This window comes from Gallinula chloropus, assembly GCF_964237585.1.
Source record: "Gallinula chloropus genome assembly, chromosome: 2".
NCBI classification, from domain to species: domain Eukaryota; kingdom Metazoa; phylum Chordata; class Aves; order Gruiformes; family Rallidae; genus Gallinula; species Gallinula chloropus.
Genome location: NC_140086.1, coordinates 37,268,955 through 37,289,440, shown reverse-complemented (window position 1 = coordinate 37,289,440; position 20,486 = coordinate 37,268,955). Strand labels below are relative to the sequence as shown.

At 39.7% G+C, this 20,486-nt stretch overlaps 1 protein-coding gene across 1 annotated transcript in view; it reads right to left on the bottom strand.

Moving 5' to 3' along the window:
• The window catches only part of CPA6 (carboxypeptidase A6), a gene marked incomplete at both ends in the record, with an annotated part of 83,708 nt that overhangs the window by 42,270 nt on the left and 20,952 nt on the right, over positions 1-20,486 (bottom strand). Inside the window, one exon of the mRNA XM_084260328.1 lies at positions 3,651-3,726. Coding sequence (XP_084116454.1) covers positions 3,651-3,726 — 76 coding nt within the window. The remainder of the gene's footprint in view (positions 1-3,650; positions 3,727-20,486) is intronic.

The following is a 20,486-nucleotide window of genomic DNA, read 5'->3' as shown; positions in this document are numbered from 1 at the left end:
ATTTTGCACTGCAATTTCTGTGTTTCTTTGGCTTTACTAATGGTGACTAAACCTGACATCACCAGAGAACATAATATTTGGTACCTTTAAAATATAAATCATCTCTAATAGACCAACGTTTCAGGGTGGGCAAACATACATTTGAATTGAAACCCATGTGCAGGTATCCCCCTCACTTTGAGAACAAGTGTCATGTAACTTTTATTTTCATTGGCTTTTCATCTGCTTCTAATACTGACAATGGTGGAGAGTACTATCAGACCATATCATAGCTGAGGTTGAAGTCTTCAAATGTCTTTAAATTAAATATTAATGTTCTTTAATAGACCAGCTACTTGAAGTTAATCCCAAAATACTTCATCTGAAAAAAGGTGGAATTCGTACTATTCGATGGTTGTTTATGTATAAAACTGTTGTGTCTTGAAAGGATCCTATTGCCAGCTTTATTCTTCCTTTGAGGAACAGAACATGTGAGTAAAGTGATAGGTTGGTATTAATTTACCGATCAAACCAAAAGCCCAGTACTTGTAATTATAGTAATTTATACATCTCTGTTGATCCCTCTGTCCATATCTCCATTTTTTGTTGGGCATTCTGTGTTATGACAACAACAGGACTACAGCTGGCCTTGTTTGTGGCTTATTTTGCACTATTGCTTGGTGCACTGTCTTCTATTTTTTCCTGAGCACATCACCAGCATTGTGCTTAAAGACTGATGTGAAAAAAAATGAAATGCAAGTTGACTGTCAGTTGGGTTTCTGACTCTGGAAGTCTGGAGAGGGGTAAGGACAAGGAAATCTAATGTGAAGACTTAAAAAGTTGCACAGCTCTAAAGACATGGTTCTTCAGAGGGACTGATGACTTGCAGCCACTGCTGACCTTTGCTGATCTTGTGAGTACTTGACACCTCCTAAAAAGTGTCACTGTTGATCGACTCCTTCATGACTAAATAAGTTGAGGTTGGTTTTTTGGGAAAAGATAATGATAAGTAGTGTTAAACATAGGCATTACATGTTAGCCACCCAGGTGTCTCTTTCTGTCTGACAGTGGGCAGTGAAGCAGATGCAGCTGGAAGAGCTCTGAGACCTGAAAGGCAGCCAAACCCAAACTGTTTTCATGAAACTGGGTGTCGATACTCCCTCTCTCTTTTGAATCTTCCCTTCAACCTCTTCAAAATCAATCACTTTCTAATTAACTAGGCAGATTCTGATGATGCTTGCCAAAATTTTATTATCCTGTTCTCAGAATTATAGCATGCAATTACTTATTCAAGTTTCTACTGCTCCCACTTTGATGGAGTTGGGTGAAGGAATCTCTTTCTGGGAGCCTAAGGGAGCTCTCTAATGAGAAACAGTTGCAGGAAGGTGAGTAACCCTTTTGCTTCACAGGGTTTGCAATATGAGGAGAAAGGAAAGAAACCCACATGCGCCCTCTCTTTATGTGCCAGCATCCAGGGGGGAGAAATTAATGCAAAAACCTGCTTCCATGTGTATTTCTTTGGTTTATGGTTAGATTTTTTGTTTCCCCTAATTGGTAGTAAAACAATTATCCATTCTTTGAATACTACACTAACATTCACTGTTGAGGGTCAGCCTTTTAGTAAGCACTGTAATAACAAATATAATAAAATATTCTTCAGGAGAGTTGGGCATTATGGTACAAAGTGCTCTAATACATTGAGACACAGCCTCTGTTGAATATTGAAAGTCTTCATGCAACATGTCCACAGGTTGGATGTTTTGAGAATGGGATTTACAAAATACAGGATTTTGAGTGGGGAACTAACCGAATGTATCTTTTAGAACTGCAGAAGTGATGAAGATAGCGTCAGCCTTCCTACTTAAAGCTAGTAAGGCATCAATGCTGGACTATTCACAACAATAAGCCTTCTCCTGGGCTGGGGTACCTAATAATAGAACAACAGGCTGTCTTGGGTTGGAAGGGATCTCAAAGACCATCTAGTTGCAATGCCCTGCCATGGGCAGGGACACCCTCCACTAGACCAGGCTGCCCAAAGCCCCATCCAACCTGGCCTTGAACACTGCCACGGAGGCGGCAGACACAGCTTCTCTGGGCAGCCTGTTCCAGTGTCTCACCACCCTTATAGTGAAGAATTTCTTCATATCTCATTGAAATTGACCCCCTTTTATTTTAAAGACATTAAAATCCATTTAGTTTAAAGCCCTTTGTCCTATCACTACACTCCCTGTAGGCTGCCTCGGGTACTGGAAGGTACTGCTACCTATACCTAAGGTAGCACTGTCCACTTTAATAAAAAATGGTAGCAGGAGAGCTTCATCGTAACTGAAAGATGGAGTGTTTGTCAGGAGGGTGTAAGAGCTCATCTAAAATCTTCATTTTTTAAAAAGATTTGGTATGCAGACTGAGATTTGATTTACTTGTATTCCAGATGTTAACTATTGGACTATAAAATTATATCATCCTCCGTTCCTTGCCTCAGTGAGAACACCATCATTTACATGAGGTTTCAACAATGGAGACAGAGATATGACTGCCTAATAGTTCTCTGGATTTAAAAGGCAGTGAGCAGCACATGCTCCACCACTTGGTAGCACTGATGTTCTGCTGTGACCCAAAACTCTATGTCACAAGACTCCCAAAGTTACCAACATGTTCCTTTGTCTGTGTCCACGCAGCAATTTTCAGCCAGACAGAAACAAAGGCTTGACTTTGCTCTGCCAGATGACTTCAGCCTGTGCCTATGCTGCCTGTAAGGCTGCCCTTCAAACTCCCTCACCTTCATAGGTACAGGGAGAAGTCAACCGTTGCCTGCTGGTCTCAAGCAAGCAGAGTACGAGCTAACCCAGAGGACAAGGCAGAGCCTGGGACTCACTTTCAACTCCTGGAACAAACTCAACATAGTGATCAAGTTGTTACCTCCTTGGTTCTGCTCTGGTTAGGCTCCCTTTTGGAGACTATTAGTGATGCTTGTCCCTCCTCCAGTGCCTGAGGGCAGAAGCTGTGCTTGGTGCAGTCCTTTCCATGCTGTCCCAGGGACCAGAGACCTGGCTTACAGGTATTCTCCACCTTCCTCTGGCAAAAAGGAAAGACTGCCCGTGCCTTGGTTAGCTGGGTTAGATGTGCTGGCAAAGCAGCATGCTGCAGAGTCATCTTGCACTGCGCTGCTACAGTGGCATCATGTCTTTTCATTTATATCTGCAGGAAGAGGCCAGGGAAGAAACTTTCTGGCTTGCTAGTGAGTCTCACAGACACTCACCTGCTGCTAGCAAATTACTCTTCCAGAAGGGTTCTCAAACAGAAGCCCCTTCATTTTTCCTATTCCTGTTTGTTTTCACATCTTGAATTAACTCAGTGTTTTAAATAAACCATCAGCCAGATAATGAAGCATGCAGCTATGTATGCTAGCAAGGAGAGCAAAAAAAAAATAAGGCAAATTCTCAAGTGTGGCACCTATATTATTTTAAGGCAATAAGTGTTTCTTGTTAAAATTGTCAGGCATGATGAATCTAATTCCTACGCTATTTTATTGGGAAATTAGGAATTTAATGGGCAAAGGCTGCTTTCCAGAGTATAAAATAGATTGAAGTGCTAAATGAAAGGCACGTAAGTTAACCCATTAGAATCTTCAACAAAGGTCAGGAAAAGAAGTTTGAAATAATCAAACTCACCTTGAGCTGGTTAAATGCAGCCCTCAGGATCCGCGCGTCCCTCTCACTCTCAGGCACAACTCGTATGACTTTCTCACTGCCAACAACAGAATAATGAATTGACACTTTAAGGCTCCTTGCAGCAGCACAAGGCAACAGCACATAGGTTCAGGTAGCTACCATACTTGTGCTCCTCAGCATCTGCAAAGTGTTGGGTGAATCAGATCTTTGCTTCTAAATTTCCTGCCTGGATGACACATTTCCATAGAAATTATTAGCTCTTTACAGATCAGGGTGTCAACTTGACACTCAATTTCTATGTAAACTCTTTTGTTAATTCCTTTAAATTTAAACTATTCAAGCTGATATCTTCCATACCTACTATCTGCCTCAGATCAAGACAATTACTTCTTTTTTTCCCCAAAAAGAAATAATCTGTTTCTTAGGTAAAATACATTGCTTTTGTCTGTTCAAACATTTATTAGGCTTTGAAAAATACAGTGTTCTTGTGTTCAAGAGAGAACTTGACTTTAGAAGAGAGGTAACCTTTGTGTCAGGGGCATGCCTTTTGATTTATCCATTAAAACCTGCACAAATTTTAGGAAGTAAACAGCTGTTCATACATGCTCAGAAGGTTCTAGATAATAGCAGCTCATTTAATGCACTTTGTTAGTAGCTCTTAATGAACATAACTTTGTATGAGGAAACAAGAAACTGAATATATGTTCAATGACCACCATCCATGTCATGAACTGTGGGAGGCTGGAGACCATAGAAAATACAGGGGGTGATCAAGGAAATAAGACATAATCATCATAATCCATACACAAGAGGAATTTAATAAATTAGCCAATGCCAATTCTGTAACTTTCCTACATTTGAGGTTTTGAATTTCTACTGTTGATAATCAGTGCTTCTCCTCTACAAAGGTACCTTGGAGGTCATGCATACCTTTATTTCTATAGTTCCATCTACTGACTGACCCCCCCTTTTAAAACATTGCTTTGGCTTCGGTTTCCTCATTATCTGTGAATCTTATGCAATAGAATTTCCCTTGACATTGAGAGAAATTTGTCCCTTAAATATACTGTGAACTCTCCTACTTTCCTGAAGCTTCTGAGTCTGCTCAGAAGACATCTAGAAGCAACACTGGTGAGTGAAACAACCTTACTGTTTCAGGAATGCTCCCAAGCTGCTGCTGTTCTCAACAAGCAGGCACCAGGTCTTGCCTTTGGTATACTGCAGCTACAGCCCTGGTAGGACTCACTCTTGTTGCAATAATCCTTAATGAACATATAGGTAAACATTTAATGTTGTCAGGAGTATGCACTAGTTGTTCAGTTCAGTGCTACTAATAAATACTGAAGTTTGAAATTGCTTACTCCACCTCTTTCTGGCAGCCACTTTCCCTTCCCCCACCCTTCTTTAGTCTTTTCTCTACAGCCAACATCTGCTCCCCTTGGTTAGCCTTTGATCCTTCATTCTGTCTGAGCTCTTCAGCTTCAGTTCTCACCCCTACTGAGCTTTCCCTTTGGCCAGATCCCAAGTCCTAAACCCTCTAAGTCTTCCAACAGCTTCATGACCTTAATGTTTTTGATCCAGCTAAACTCCAGGTTACGGCTGCAGTATCACTGATGTACCAAGAGATGTGGGTCTTAGGCCATTCTGCTCGGCTGCTGTTGACCTTACTTGACAAATGGCCAGTGCCTAGGGGGGAAGATTTCTGAAAGCACTCTTGTTATAATTTGGCAGCTCTAAATTATTAGGGGAAATGATTACGCTTCTGAGTCAAGTTTAACCTTCTGCATAGGAACTTACACAGAAAGGAATAAGCCTCTTAGAGTACTACAACTACAGCAGGTTTGCAAGGAAAATAGATGTTTTTAATTTCTCATACATACAAAAGTAATATTTTTTCCCATTACTCATTTCTTTCAGATTATTAAATTGCTAATAAGAAGGAAATGGGTAAAAAGAAGTAATGATTGCCCAGGACATGTGAAGGTGAAGTAACTAATAAAGATTCATTGGACATTTCTGGAAGGATTGGGACAACAAACATAGAAAAAAACAGATTTAAATGAAATCAGTAGCTAAGCATGCGTTACGCAGCTGTAATGGAATTTCGAAGGTGAGGGTATCACTTAGGTACCGTCTTGAATTAACAGACATCACTCTAAACTGTCTCTGATTAGCTCAGCAGCTCTGTCATTTCCAACGTGATGAAAGACCTGCCTTAGAAAGGAAAATATTGGTGCTGTGACAGATTGATCACTTGGCACATTGTTGGGAAATGCCTCGAGCTGTGGCTGGGTCTGCTGCTAAGGAGCTCATAGCAAGCAGTTTAGCATACCTGGTACTGTTAGTATTTTATGAAAAGACAGTTAAGCTGTTATGATAAGGTGGTTGCATTTTTTTGTGCATGCAAGATGCAAGAGTACACTGAATTCCTGAAATCTATCTGCTAACACCCACTTCCACAGGCTAGCAGGCAGTGGGTAATCATATATATGTTCTTCACAAAAAAACACAGATACCAAATTCAGCTTTACTCCTGACATCTACTAGTCAAAGAACATAGTCCTAAGGTTATTTGTTTAGCTTTACAGCTTTCCTAGTTACATTTCACAACAAATAGATGATTACCTTAAACATTATGCAATATCTATTGAATTCAGGGCAGAAATCCAATCATCTACCTGGTATTTAAGAATCAACAGCAAAATCGACCAGATCACAGACTAATGTTGCTGACAACATTAGTACCCCAAGATGTACCCCAAGCACTCCGAATGACCCTGTGGCAAGGTCCCCTGCCACCCCTCATGTCTAGCTGTTGAGGAGAAAGAAGCAAGTGATCATGCATACATGTAGGGAAAGTTGTGTTGCCTGCAGACATGTGTCAGCTATCTGCTGATTTATGAAGGCAAGGTTATTTTTCTAACCATAATATCTCTGAACTTTTTTTTTTAAGTCTGTTTTTTAAAATTTCTAAAGAATCAGGAAGCTAGGATATATTTTGTAGAAGTTAATATAGAACTTCACATGCAACAGGACAAACTTTCAGTATAACCCTAGCAATCAGGCTAATGGAATTTAAAGCTAGGACTTAGTGAAATCACTTGAGATTTGCGTAAACACAGTTGAAAGCCTTTGCAACAAGGCATACACAAGCTTTGTAAAATGAACTGATGAGAATGGTGAGCCAAGAGTAGAAGCCAGACCACTGGTGTTCCCAGGGCAGCTTTATGTCTGAGCAAAATGGGTGACCAGCTGCTGCCCAGCACTGACATGCAATGACTTTTCTTTTCCTTCATTACCCCCTTATATTTTCAAGAACAGCATGAAAAATGACACAGCTGCTTTTGAAACACAGAATATGTTACATGGGATGGGGAAGGGTGATATTCCTGGCCACCAGTGGGAATTAAAACCTATTGGTTTATTTCTTTGGCTCTTTTCATTTACTTTTTTCCATTTACTTCATAGTTTTACTCATCTATGAACAGACCAGATGGATTCAATGAAACCATTCTGCAGCATATATACAACTTCTTTACTGAGGGAATTAGTAGTTCTCTTTCATGAAACTTTCCTCCTGATTTCACATGGCATGAACTACATTTATGTAAATTCCTCATTTCCTTTAGGAAAATCCATCTTATTGTTGTCTTTTCCTGACTAATGAGAACCTTAATCAGCTCTCTCTTCTCCCATGGAATTCACTTAAAGTATGTTTATAAAGGCTTTACAAGTATTTTAAACACAGTTTGAGGAATTATATGTTATAAATCAAATATATATAGGAAAATTTGGAAAGAAAATAAATCCCCACTTACAAGCATCCATTCCTAATGATAGAGGAGGGATTACAGATCTTGACAACAAGCTGCCATAGCTGCTACACTTAAGTGGTTCATTAGGACTTTGGAACTAGTTACACACTGAAAGACACATCTGAAAAAAAAAGCTACAGCTTGAAAGACTCCCAATATGCCATCAGATATCACTTGTGATGAAAGATCAATCATTTCACACCCTTTGCTCTGTTAAACTCTTCTGCTAGTCAAAACGTTAAGAAATATCCAAACAACTATTTTTTTATTCTCTCTGTGTCACTGAAATGATGAAGAGTTTCAACTGGGGACTCAATGCTGCTTCCTGAGACCTGATGGGGAGAACTTTGCAAAAATTCCTGAGCCCTTCTTTATGCTTTTCTGTATTACAGCAGATTCTGATCCAAACAGAAAACACCACCATTTGTATTTTCCAGATAGCATTATATATATTTTTCTTCCTTTTATTAAGGCAGGAAAATTGATGTTATTCCTAGTATAAGGAAGAGCTAGCTAATCTATAATTTTGAATGAGAAAAACTTACTTGCCTAATGTAGGCAGAAATGCTGAGGAGGCAAAATATGCTATTGCACAATATTTATCAGTGTAGCATGGATGACTTCTCTAAAAACTGGATTTATAAGCAAGTTGCCCGCTAATTCCCAGGCATGGGATATCTGAGTTTCATAGATGTTTTTCAGGTGCAAAAAGCCTTTCCTACGTTACCCAAGAAGAAAACTTTAGGGACTAAATCAATGTTGTATTAGAATCATAAAATAATGGAAAGATCTGGGTTGGAAGGGACCTCAAAGACCATCTAGTTCCAGCCCTCCTGCCATGGGCAGGGATACTCCCCACTAACCCAGGCTGCCCAGAGCCCCATCCAACCTGGCCTTGAACACTGCCAGGGAGGGGGCAGCCACGGCTTCTCTGGTCAGCCTGTGCCAGGACCTCACCGCCCTCCTAGGGAAGAATTTCTTAGTAACGCTCTTCCTTTAAACAGCTTCATTCCAGACACAGATGGTCTGGAAAGGTGGATGTCTGCAGAAATTCCAAATTTCATTCCAACTAAGAAACAATATTTTTCCAAGGAAAACTGGCCTCCAGTGACCTATGAACATTGCATTTATGGCCATCTAACTCAAACACAGAAAGCAGGAATGAGTCAGAAAAAACTATGTGCATGGTAATGGATACCATCCGCTTCACCAAGTGTCACCCAGTCATAGGCAAATAGGAAGGAAAGAAGGCAGTTATTCAGGGCAGAAAATAAATTAAGTAGTAACAAGACAACTACACATACAAGAGAAACAGGCCAAAGCAAGAAAGTAGATGACAATGAGATATGGTGCTAACTCTGCAGGAATAAGGTATGCAAAAACTTGGATGACACCCATTTTGCCACAAGAGTGAGGCTGCAGTAGTCTGCTTAAATGAAACAGCATGCAAACTCCTTTGAGTCCACTTCCTAAGAAGCATATTAGAGTAGCACGTTTGCATGAAACAGCTGATGACTGCTTAGCTTGGATACAATCCTCCCAATTACCTTATAGCAAACACAGATGCTTTTAAAGAAAGGACTCATTCCAGTGACAGAGAATATTGAAAGGAGTTTCTGCTATAACCCCATCATTTTATTTATTCCCACAGCTCATAGGTTTCTTCAGTGAGTTTCCCTGTGCTTTGTAAGGCACTGATGAGTAGATGTTGATGCTGTCAGGCCTGGCATGGGCCTGTCAGTACCAAGATGCTCTGGGTGCTCCCCTGCTACTACAGGAAAGTTTCCTCCCATTCTCCCTCTTCATCCTGGCTTCAGAGGCATGTTGGACTTGTGTGGTGTGGCCAGAAAAACTTTACAGTCCTAATTAGGTTTTGGCAATCAATCACAGGGCTGTCCAGCTCTCTTGGAGAGACACAATTACATCAGTTGCATGTATTTTTATGCCTTTTCCTACTCTTGACCCTCTCTTTCACCATGCTTGTACCTTGCTTTCTCTGTCCATCTCCTCTCAAATAAGCAATTCAGCCCTAATTACTTTTTTCCATATTGGTCCCAGATTTGCTACATCTGTACCCAAATTTGGTATTTCTAGGTATTCTCAGCCTCATATGGTATTACTGATAGGATTATCAAGGTACAGGTACCTGCAAAATGTCCCCAGCACTCCCCTTCAGTTACCTGTGAAATTCAACCATTTCCCACATAACTCATCTTCTACCTCTTTCAAGACCCAGTGGTCCTTCACAGTGCTATCTAAAACTTTTATCAGTTTCTCACATTGTCATGTCCCATAGTTTATTCACATCCTGATCAGTTAGCTTAACCTCTCGCCACGGCCTAGTCCATGGCCCTCATGTGCTTGCAGCCCCAGCCCTCCTTCGTGCTATAAGTCTACATGGAAGCTCACATGTCTTTCTGAACTTCCAAACTGCTTCAGTTCATCCTAGGCCCCATGTACATTTTCAGATAACTGCAGCAACTATTTCCAAATTAAGTACCTTGGGACTCTGCGTAGCAGCTTTGCTCTTGATCTCATTGAAATCAAAGACTGAACATAAGGTCTGAAAGAGAGTTGTTACAGCATTTACATATCAAGAGCAGAAGGCTAAATGGGAAAACGGTTCAGTGCTAGAGGTCTACATTAGCCTTCTTGTGCTCCAACTTCCTCTAAGACTTTAAGCAAACCATCACAGGTTGTCTACAAGTGAGGTTAAGTGCAGGCTTGACAGAAGACTTCTATACTGAGCTCCATATGCTTTATAACCACACTGCTGGCTGTCACACAGTTGTGAAAACAACACGCTGTGTATTTGGCTGGACATATTTGCTGGTGGATCCATTTGTTTGGTCCCTTTTCTGCCCCATCCACTCCAACGGCCTGAGGAAGAGCCTGAGCTCTGTCCTGGTGGGTGTGCTGGAAGCATGGGTACTTGCAAAAGCATGACATTCAGCCTGACTTTGCAGCTGAGTGCACACTTGCCTGTACAGTATGATGGACACACTTGGGCTTAGAGCTGTGCTGAGCTGACAGTGTGAACATGACTCAGCTCCTATATAAATGGGGATGATAGCACCTTTTAAACTTGTGGTGGTACTGAGACAATAAATAAATTCATGGTTTTAAGCTTCCAGATGGCCACAGTGATGGGAGCAGTGCAGGAACCACAGATGGAAAACAGTAAATATACATTTTACAGAAGCTAAAGAACAAAATTCTACAAGTCTTTTTAAGTCTTGAAACACTGTGCATTACCCAATAGACTTCAGTGGTGCCACAAGCACTGCAACAGATCATCTCTAAGCCTAAAAAGATATGACTGCACCAATGGTCCATGGGTCTGAGTGCCATGTGCCTCTCAGTTTCCCCTGCTTGCTTGTGATGAGAGAAGCAGATACACTTGGACACGTACAACGCTGAGAAATGGACCAGGCTTCTTCAAGCCCTGTTTTCTATTACAGATGCACATACACACGAGGCAGAAGAACGTATTATTTATTCTAAAGGGCATATTTTCACCTAGAGTTATCAAAGACTGTACTCATGAAATTGGCCAAAGGCATCAGATGCCCAGCAGGTCTTTTAATGCTCCAGAAAGACAGTAAATGTCATTGCTCATGATTCAGTCATTGTGGGGAAATAAAACATCAGCATTTCTGACTGGTTGCCTAAAAACTACACCGTTTTTCAGAAGTTTAAACCACACTATTACTTTTGCTTTTATTAAAGCCATGGTGCTATCACACCATCTGAACATGGATTTGGCTTTTCTAGTAAATCTGAGACTGAAAAAAATCAAGGCCAATCTGCACAAAGATAAGCAATGCTAAGCTACAAGTCACATCTTTTTAAACAATAGTGATGATTTATTATCTGGTGCCACTCCTTTGCATCCTTTTTTCAACATCATACTTTTTTTCAATATCCTATAAAAGCTTTTTTTTCAAATAATCCAGTATTTTCCATATCTTGAGCTTTTTCCATATACATGAGTCGCCTGATAACATGGAAGATTCCCAAAGTCTTGTCTGTATGCAAAGAGGGTGTGCAGAGGATCTCTACTTTTCATGGTTCACTGTAAAATTAGTAGGTGTGGTACTTTTTTCCTTTTATGCTTTTCTACAGACAATTAATTGATTTTTGTAAAGTAACTAACAGCAAAGGCTCCAAACAAGAGATGTCCATACTCTCTTGCTTTGGAGATAATTGTGAAATATGCTCAAAGATTGGAAATTACCACCATTTTGGGTTGTTCAGGCAAGTTACAAACCTGTAGAATATGAAGCATGGCATTTTCAGTGAAAGCAGTCTTCTACAGTATCTAAAATTTTAAAGACCGGTGGTTATCTGATGAAATTACATAGGTTGTCACCACTGCATACTAAAGCCTAATATTTTACCATGAAAAAAGAAAAGAAAAAAATTACCATATACTATTTTAAAAAAAAGTTTCTATTAAAATTCTCATGTACCCCAAAGTAACTAAAATAATTGTTTTTCTGATACTAATGAAGAGCTTACCACACACAAATGTAAGGTCCAAACCTTTCCTTTAGAATGTTTGAAGTTCATTGAACAACCTCACTTTATTGTTCACTGTGTGGGTTTCACTTTTTATGAGCTACTGTTTTACTTGGCCTGCCCGAAGTGAAGAAGGAACCGCCTCTGTCCAACGCGTGCACATTTCCACCTGTGTGAGAGCTGCTGCACGGGGTATGTACTTTAACTGCCTTGATGACTTTTTCTCAAGGACCAGACAATACTTCAATCTTTGAAAAACAGAAAGGAAGAAATTGTTACTTTTCATGAGTCATGTTCTTCACTTAAACTTGTATTTATTTTTTCTTTTTTATATGTAGACAGAATCTCTATAGGAGGCCCATAAAAAACTTGCGAAATTTATGACATAGTTTCCTTTAACAGCAAAGAGGAAGATCTTATGACCAGCAAGCCATTTCGAGTACTCTATTCCTCTATTGTTTGTAATGAATTTGAACTAAAATAATTCCCATATTTGGAGAAATAATTTCATAGAGTAACGGAATAATTTCTCTGTTCCTCGTTTTCTTTTGAACATGGACCAAAAGTGCCGTGTAAACTGTTACTCCTTTGGAAAATGTCCACTCCTACAAACTCAATTTTATGGTCCTAACAGACCAAACTGGAGCTCACAGTCATCCTATGGCTGAATACTACTTCTCCTTCATCCAACCCAGGGATTTGCAGTTACAGGAGAAATCCCTGTATGTATGAACTGAACTATCAAATTTCATCCTAGTTCTTTTAATTCAGTCGTTAAGTTGAATAAGTTTTTCTCATACATGTCTAGAACCTTCCTTGAATAAATAACGTGAAAAAATAAAATTGAGATAAAGAAATCTCTTTGTATTTTTGTGGGTAACGGTAACTCAAGGCATGGGGAATGGGGATAAAAGCATGAACCAATTCCTGTTGTTGAATGGGACAGAGTCTAGAAGTATTTGGTTATTCCTGATAGACAAGCTCTCAAGCTCAATTTAAGACCTTGATCCTCAAGCTCTCATGAATGTAGAAGGGCCTTCAGCATTAGCAGGAGGAAGTCTGTACTCATTACTGTACTTGGCACAGAAACACAAATAACTAGGAAGAGTGTGAGTTTGTAAGTGTATAAAAAAGAGATCAGAGGAATTGTCTCATACATATTTTAAAAAGTAAATGTCAAGATGGTGAGCTGAGTTTTAATTTAGGACTTATCATTACTGTTTTCTATGTATTTATTCATTTATGCAAGTTACAGCAAGAAAGATGAAAATATTTACGGAGTAAAAAAACCCCATGTTATGGCGTGAAATACTGTTTGCATCGAGATGTCTGTAGCATGTTAAGTTTCCCTGAACTATTCCATCATGACTTATTACCCAGTCTGCTTCCACAGACTGATTATGTATTTTAATTCATGGACAGGAGCTTTTAATGTGACTGTACAAATAAAGGACAAACAGGACGTGCCAGTTTTGCAGGAAGACGGGATCCATCGATTTCAAAGCTGAGGAATACACTGAATTTACTGAGTGCAGTAAGGAAAATCCTAGATCTACTTCTTTTCCTGGCTGCTGTAATTCCATTGATTTCAAAGGAGTTACTTCTTACTAGGTTAAGCAAGACAAAAAGCAGCAGACTTTCTTTTCCATTAGCAGGACAATCGGTTATCCCTGTGTTCAGGTAAGGGTAATAGAGACCTGTTTGCTGAACTGTTCATTAACTAAGTATGCTATTTTGAAGAAGTAATTGTAAATGTGGAAGCATTAAGCTCAGGAACAATTATACATGGTGTTATCTGCTAAAGCCTGCAACAGCAGGTGACTGAGAGTGTCACACAGGAACATGAACAAGGTGATGATGTTGACCCGAGATGTCAGTAGTTTGTGCCCAGGTGAAGTGTATCTGACAAGGGGGACAAGGAGACTCCCTTGGCAAGGGAACACCTAGATCAAGGTGAAACAGTATTTGCAAATTTGTCTGTACAGCAGAGCATCTTCCCATCAGCTGAAAATAATATTGCAGGTAAGGAGCAGATTACATATATATAAAGCAGAGATGTAAGATAGAGTCTTTGAATTAAAAATGTCAGTCAGTTGGTCTCCATTATCCCTGTTACATAGCATGATTTTTGCTCTCTACCAACTGTCTTGAACAAACAAACCAATGAGACAAACCTAGCAGTAAGTCAAGGTGCCTGAGCAAGCTACACCTGAGAGCATTTCCCAGTTTAAAGCACATATTCAATGCATTTTGGCTTCAAGCTGAATCACCTGTGACCACCATCATTTCCCTGCGAAAGGATGCAAGGTGCACATCTCCACTGGGAGCCTGTGTATGCACTGGAAGCAACCAACATCACTGGGGAGCCAATATACACAAATCCCACCAAATGTGTTTTCCATTTGGCATTCTCAGATTTTTGTGCAATAGAATATTTTGAGAAAATTGGGAGTGGTTTTGGTTGTATGATTACATAATGGGTTTTCTTTAAATCACCTTTCAAAATTTTTTTTAAAAATAAATATGAAAATAAAATTAATTACATTTTCAGTGAATGCAGAAACCAAATGTGTAAGGCAGGAGGAGAGAGAAGTCATTTTCATGAAAAGTGTTTGGTTTCAAATCAGCTGTGTCACAGAAATGTAGAGCTTTAGAGAATTATACTGAAAAGTGCAATTCTTACTCTGCACCACATATACTTCAAATCACAGTGTATTTACTGAACCATCTTTCTTTACTGAAATCAATCCAATTACCTGTGATGGCAAATTAACTATGCATGTGCCTGCAGTATAAAGTGTTATTTTACTAAATATAACAGATTTTTAAAGTTCACATTTTTATAATTTTCAGATAAAGGTCAGATTATTTTTTTTTTTAGTGGGAGAGTTCAAAACAACATTTTGGAACCAGTACCACAGTACTACAAAGAGAAGCTTCATGCCTCAGTAGCACGTCCTCTCTTGAGGACCACTTTTCCATGGTGATGAATTTATACAGAAAGTTTAGAAACCTTCCACAGCGGGACATTTTCAGCACACAAACATGAAAACACTTACCCAGCTGCTCCACACTGCTTTCTGGATGTATATAGGCTTTTTGTGTATACATACATTTAAGGTAGCTTAAGGCTCTGTAATTTATTGTTTGGAAATGTGGGGTTTACATGATAGAATCATAGAATGGCATAGGCTGGAAGGGACTCCAAGGATCACAGAGTTCCAACCCCCCTGCCACAGGCAGGGCCACCAACCTCCAGGCCTGGAGCTACACACAAGGTTGCCCAGGGCCCCATCCAACCTGGCCTTGAACACCTCCAGGGACGGGGCATCCACCACCTCTCTGGGCAGCCTGTGCCAGCACCTCACCACTCTCTCTGTAAAAAACTTCCCCCTAATATCTAATCTAAACCTTCCTTCCCTCCTTTAGTTTCAATCCATTCCCCCTTGTCCTGCCATTATCTACCCTTTTAAAAAGCTGATTCCCTTCCTGTTTGTATGCTCCCTTCAGGTAATGAAATGTCATCCCCTCCCCCATCCCCCAGCTTTCTCTTCTCTAGGCTACATCCTTTTCTACCTTATACCATGTTTCTCTTGCCATAGGAGTTATGTGATAATCTGCCCAAAGGGAGGAACTGACCACTCTGGAAAGCTGGTGCTGCAGAAAATTGCTGGTAGCACTTCTATCAATATTTTGTCAAAAGCATAAATAAGATTCGTAAGAATAAAGACAGAAAATATATGTTGGTATTTCAATTGAATGAAATGCAGGACCTGCATGTAGATATACATGTCATCTTACACATCAGTAAGATTAATAGTACACCTAATTGCTTGCAGGATCTGAACATTAGGAGGTATTTGTACATGTCAGTGGATTAGGAAAAAAAAAACCCTGCCGAAAAGTTTGTTTGATGTAATCATTATAAATATTTTCTTCTTTGTTATTCATTTTATAGGCTGCAAAAATCAGCATAATGGTGACACAGAAATGCCTTTGCTTTGACAACTTCCATTTTGAACATCCTGGATTTTGGTTGGCTGGTTTTAGAGGAGGGGGAAAATGTCCTTTTTTTGGTTGGTTGGGGTTTTTTGTTTTAAAAGTATTTTAAGTATCAGTAATGGCCATTCAGATGCACCCTTGGAAAGCCTGTGGTCAGCTGTATTGAAGAGCTGGGATGTGGAAGGCTCCCTTCATAATGGCTGTGCAAGTCTCCCAACAGCTTTGCATCTGCCTAGCCCATTGGGACACTAAATTTTATGCTTCTCATGTATTTTTTATAGCCAAAAATTCAGTCTCCAACCTGGCACAAGGTTTCTCAGGGGCAGACTACACATGCAACATTGCAGTGACTAGGACTGACGTTTGTGCTGGACAATTACTTGTTAAGATGGGCTGCCATACATTTTATTGTACATTTATTGTGTATTAGGAACATTTTATTGCTCATTTATTTGTGTTTTGGCCTTCAGTGTCAAAAGTGAAAGCTTAAAAAAAATAGCCAAACCACAAACAGAACTGGTAAATAATGTAGAGTAAGTAGCAGGAAAGAATTACAGCAGGTGGGCTTCATGGTCAGGATCCCCAGAAAATGAAAGGTGAGCCAAGAGAGCTCTGTTAACGATGTGATTGCAGCTGCTTCTCAGGGCAGTGCATTTCTCCAAGTGGCATTTAGCATTTTCTTGTGAGAAGCTCTGTGTAGGCACATAAGACAGTCTCAAGCCCTAATGATGTTGTAATACATACATCACAGTTCTTGCACATACTTAACTATGTGTTGTGATAAAAAAGACTTCAGGATGCTAAATTTAAACATGTTTATAGTAGTTTGCAAGTTTGCAGTCTCATTTAACAGCAACGAATGGGAAGGAATTCTATAACACAGTCACACATAAAAACAAGATAGCTATGCATAAATTGATGGGTCTGAATCTTTGAACTTAGTTTTGACAGGCATATATGCAATCTGATTCTCCTTTGATTGGGATTATTTTCTTTTTTTTTTTCCTTATGGCACAAACCAGTCCAGAGTACTTTACACAACACTGACCTGCTAGCCTGTCATTGAAAAATGGAACCTGTAGTGCTGAAGAAAACCAAGCACAGCAAAAGTGGAATTCTATTAAAAAAGGAAAATCAAACTGCAGTCTTAGGGAGGCAAATAAATATTTTAGTGGCAACAAAATTATTTATTCTCTGAAGACAGTTCCTGTAAGGCAACTGCACCAGCCATTAAGGCAATTATATTTTGCCAGTCTCATAAGCTTCTTGAGAAACAATTTTTCTCCACTAGATTAATGCTGTGTCAGTTCTTGACAAAATCACTTCTGACTTTAGGGAATATTGGAGACACATGTTGCATAATTATGGAAGTACAATCTTGGGATTTACTTCTTTATTGTATTAATAGTCATTTGGGTGGGGAGACTTGGATTCCTAAAGAAAAGTCTGTGCCTCATAGTTTACTAATATCCTGACCTTAGAGGATGCCATAGTAAGATTTTCCTAAGTCAAAAATGTGCAAAGGCTGCTTGTGGTATATGCAGTTTAGCTTAACTGCACCTATCTAGCTTGTAATTTCAATACCATTAAAAACAAGGCCGACTTGGAGGTCTTCCCTGAGCAGTGCTATAACACGCCCACAACTGCTAGCAGAGTGCTGTGCATAGGCAGAATAATTTTGTTATATGGTGCCAGCCTGAAGATACATGGAGGTGATGTTTGTGGGTATCTCATAAAATGCTGCCTCATTCCACCAATGTGAGTTCAAGAATAGACCAGGCACAAAACCAAACTCTGAACTGCTGCGAGGGAGGACTTCATACAATGAATTAACTTTAGGCAGGTGTCTTGGCAAAGCCCCTCTTGAAGAGATGTCTTCTAGCAGGCATCCGCAGCACCTGCGTTACAGGCCTGGGTCCATTCCGTGCCATGCTAGGCCACCCGACCATATATAGCCCATAATGGAAAGTGGGCGTCTCAAGACTACTCAGACTGCTAAAGACACAAGTTACACTCTGAAATTTCTCTCTCCATCCCTTACACAGTGAAATCTTTGTAGAAGAACCAATAGACTACGGAGCACAATACATTTAAGCTGTTTGATATCCCCCGCACCCTCCCCGGTTGCTTCACCTTGGGGCTATTTATATGTTTGCCTTTCTCCCTCCTTGAAGGAACCCAAACTTGTTGTTCTCTGATTCCAGGGATAAGATTGCTCTGAGCATTTTACAATTGGAGGGCTGGAGTACCTTTCCTATGAAGACAAGCTGACAGAGTTGGGGTTGTTCAGCCTGGGGAAGAGAAGACTCTGGGGAGATCTTATAGCAGCCTTCATGGGGCCTTGAGCAGCCTGGTCTAGTGAGAGGTGTCCTTGTCCATGGCAGGGAAGGTGGAAGTAGATGATCTTTAAGGTTCCTTCCAACCCAAAGCATTCTATGACTCTATAACCTAACCACGCTGCACACAGACATGCTTTCTTGAATCAGCTGAGGATGGTTTTTATTGCTGTTACTCATTAGCACAAGATAAACGTCTATTTTTAAAATAAGGGTGAGAAATAAGGATTAACAGGTAATGAATCAATTAACAATCTTGGTGAGATTATTTACCTGACCAGAGTCAGGTAAAATACTTCACCAAGGAATAAGTGCGGTCCGTATATTACAGCTGTGCTGTGAGGCTGATATTTAACTTCTTGGCAATCTGTGTTTATGACTGTAAGGAGGAAGATTTATATCACATATTTAAATAACAAACTGTTTCTTAAATTATCTTCCAAAAGAACTTGGTGTTCTTTTCTTTTTTGTTGCTGTTTTATTCAAGTCAATGGAGTTATGCCTGCTCGCCTAATGTGAGAATCCGGTCTTGAGTTTTCATATCTGCTGACATCTGTGATGTGCAGATGTTAGGGTGAAATGTTTCTTGCTGGTTGTTTATTGCACTGCAATTTGTTAGTTCATTATTGGTACTCATTTAAAAGTTACCCACCTTGCATGGGCAAATAAATCTTTCTGCAGCACAGCCCTCAAAACGTTTTCAGTCCTGATGGCTTTCTGGTTTTTTTTGTTTAAAAATATCCTGATTGTAGGAAGAGTTATGTGCAATACCCAACAATGCTGCCTACACCAAGGTTCTCCCCATAATACTGGAAGGCTTCCTGAGCTGAAGCACATTGGGATAATAGTCTATACCCAGAACACTATTTGACAATGATGACAATTTTAGGTGAATGGGAAAAGATGGGGGGGGGGGGCAGAAACTTTCCCATTCCGCATGAAGAGAAAATTAAAACTCTTTTAGATCAAACAGAAAGACTCAGTAGCCCGGAACAGCATGGCTGTAAATCAGACAGTGTGTGAAAGTTACCGTTTATCTGCCTGGTCATAATGACATAGTGAAAGGGGTTCATGACGTCACAGGAATGTCCTAAGTACAGTGTATTTTAAGATTTCTTTTTTTCCTTTTTATTTTGTTTGTTTGTTTGTTTGTTTGTTTTCACTGTTCAGTTTTAATGGGAACCTCCTTGCAGGCTTCTCTCTTCCTCTGTGGCAGAAAGGGGCCCTAGGACTGGGCATCATCCATGCAGTACGCATGAAATCAGGAGTAACATAAAAGAGGACACTGCAGTGATGATTAGTGATGAACAGGTTATACTGTGAATGTGGGACTAATGCAAATTACTTCATATCCTGTTCCTAACAGATCCATGTAGTGGTGCTAACATGGCAATTACATATTTTACATGGTCTGTTAATACAGGCATAAACTGCTTGTAGTAAGTACTTCAGTAAAGCTGTTTAGATTGGACCATTTGCCAGAGCAAGGAAAAAAAAAGGTCTACTTTTACACCTCATTGTTCACTGTTAGCTCATCTACCACGTTTAGCATTTTGATTTTGTGACAATGGTGAAAAGTCAAGCTAGTCTTTTCTAATTCCTTTCCTGGTACAGACAAACCTTTGAGACCTGTACAGGAAAATAAATTACAGGATGTTAGCTCATCTGCTTTTTATTATCTTTTTACAGGAACAGCAAAGATGATGTTATTAAATCTTATTAATATTTTAAATAGATATAAATATTAAATTTTATAAATATTAATATAGTATTTTTTACTTGCAGATTTCCAAACTTTTTAATACCACTCAACTAGGAAATAGTGCACAGTAAAAGTGAACAAGGCAAGGAAGTAGCAAGTTTAAATGTTCATGTCAAAATGATGCCCAGCAGAGGCTGCATAAGACAGTTTCAGCCCAACAATAAGGACCTGCTGAAAAACTGGAAAGAAAAAGGAGAAAAGCACTGGGTTTTTTTTCTTTTTGTAAACAGAAAACTCCGAGGTAGGATTTAAGCTCAAGGATACAGTCTTGAATGTCAAGAAACACAGAGTGAATGACTGAATGGACAAACAGGTATTAAATGAACAACGACCCCACTATAGCTCTAGGGAAGCATCCTGCATCGCTGCATGAAGAACCATAGTGCATCTGCCTCAGATA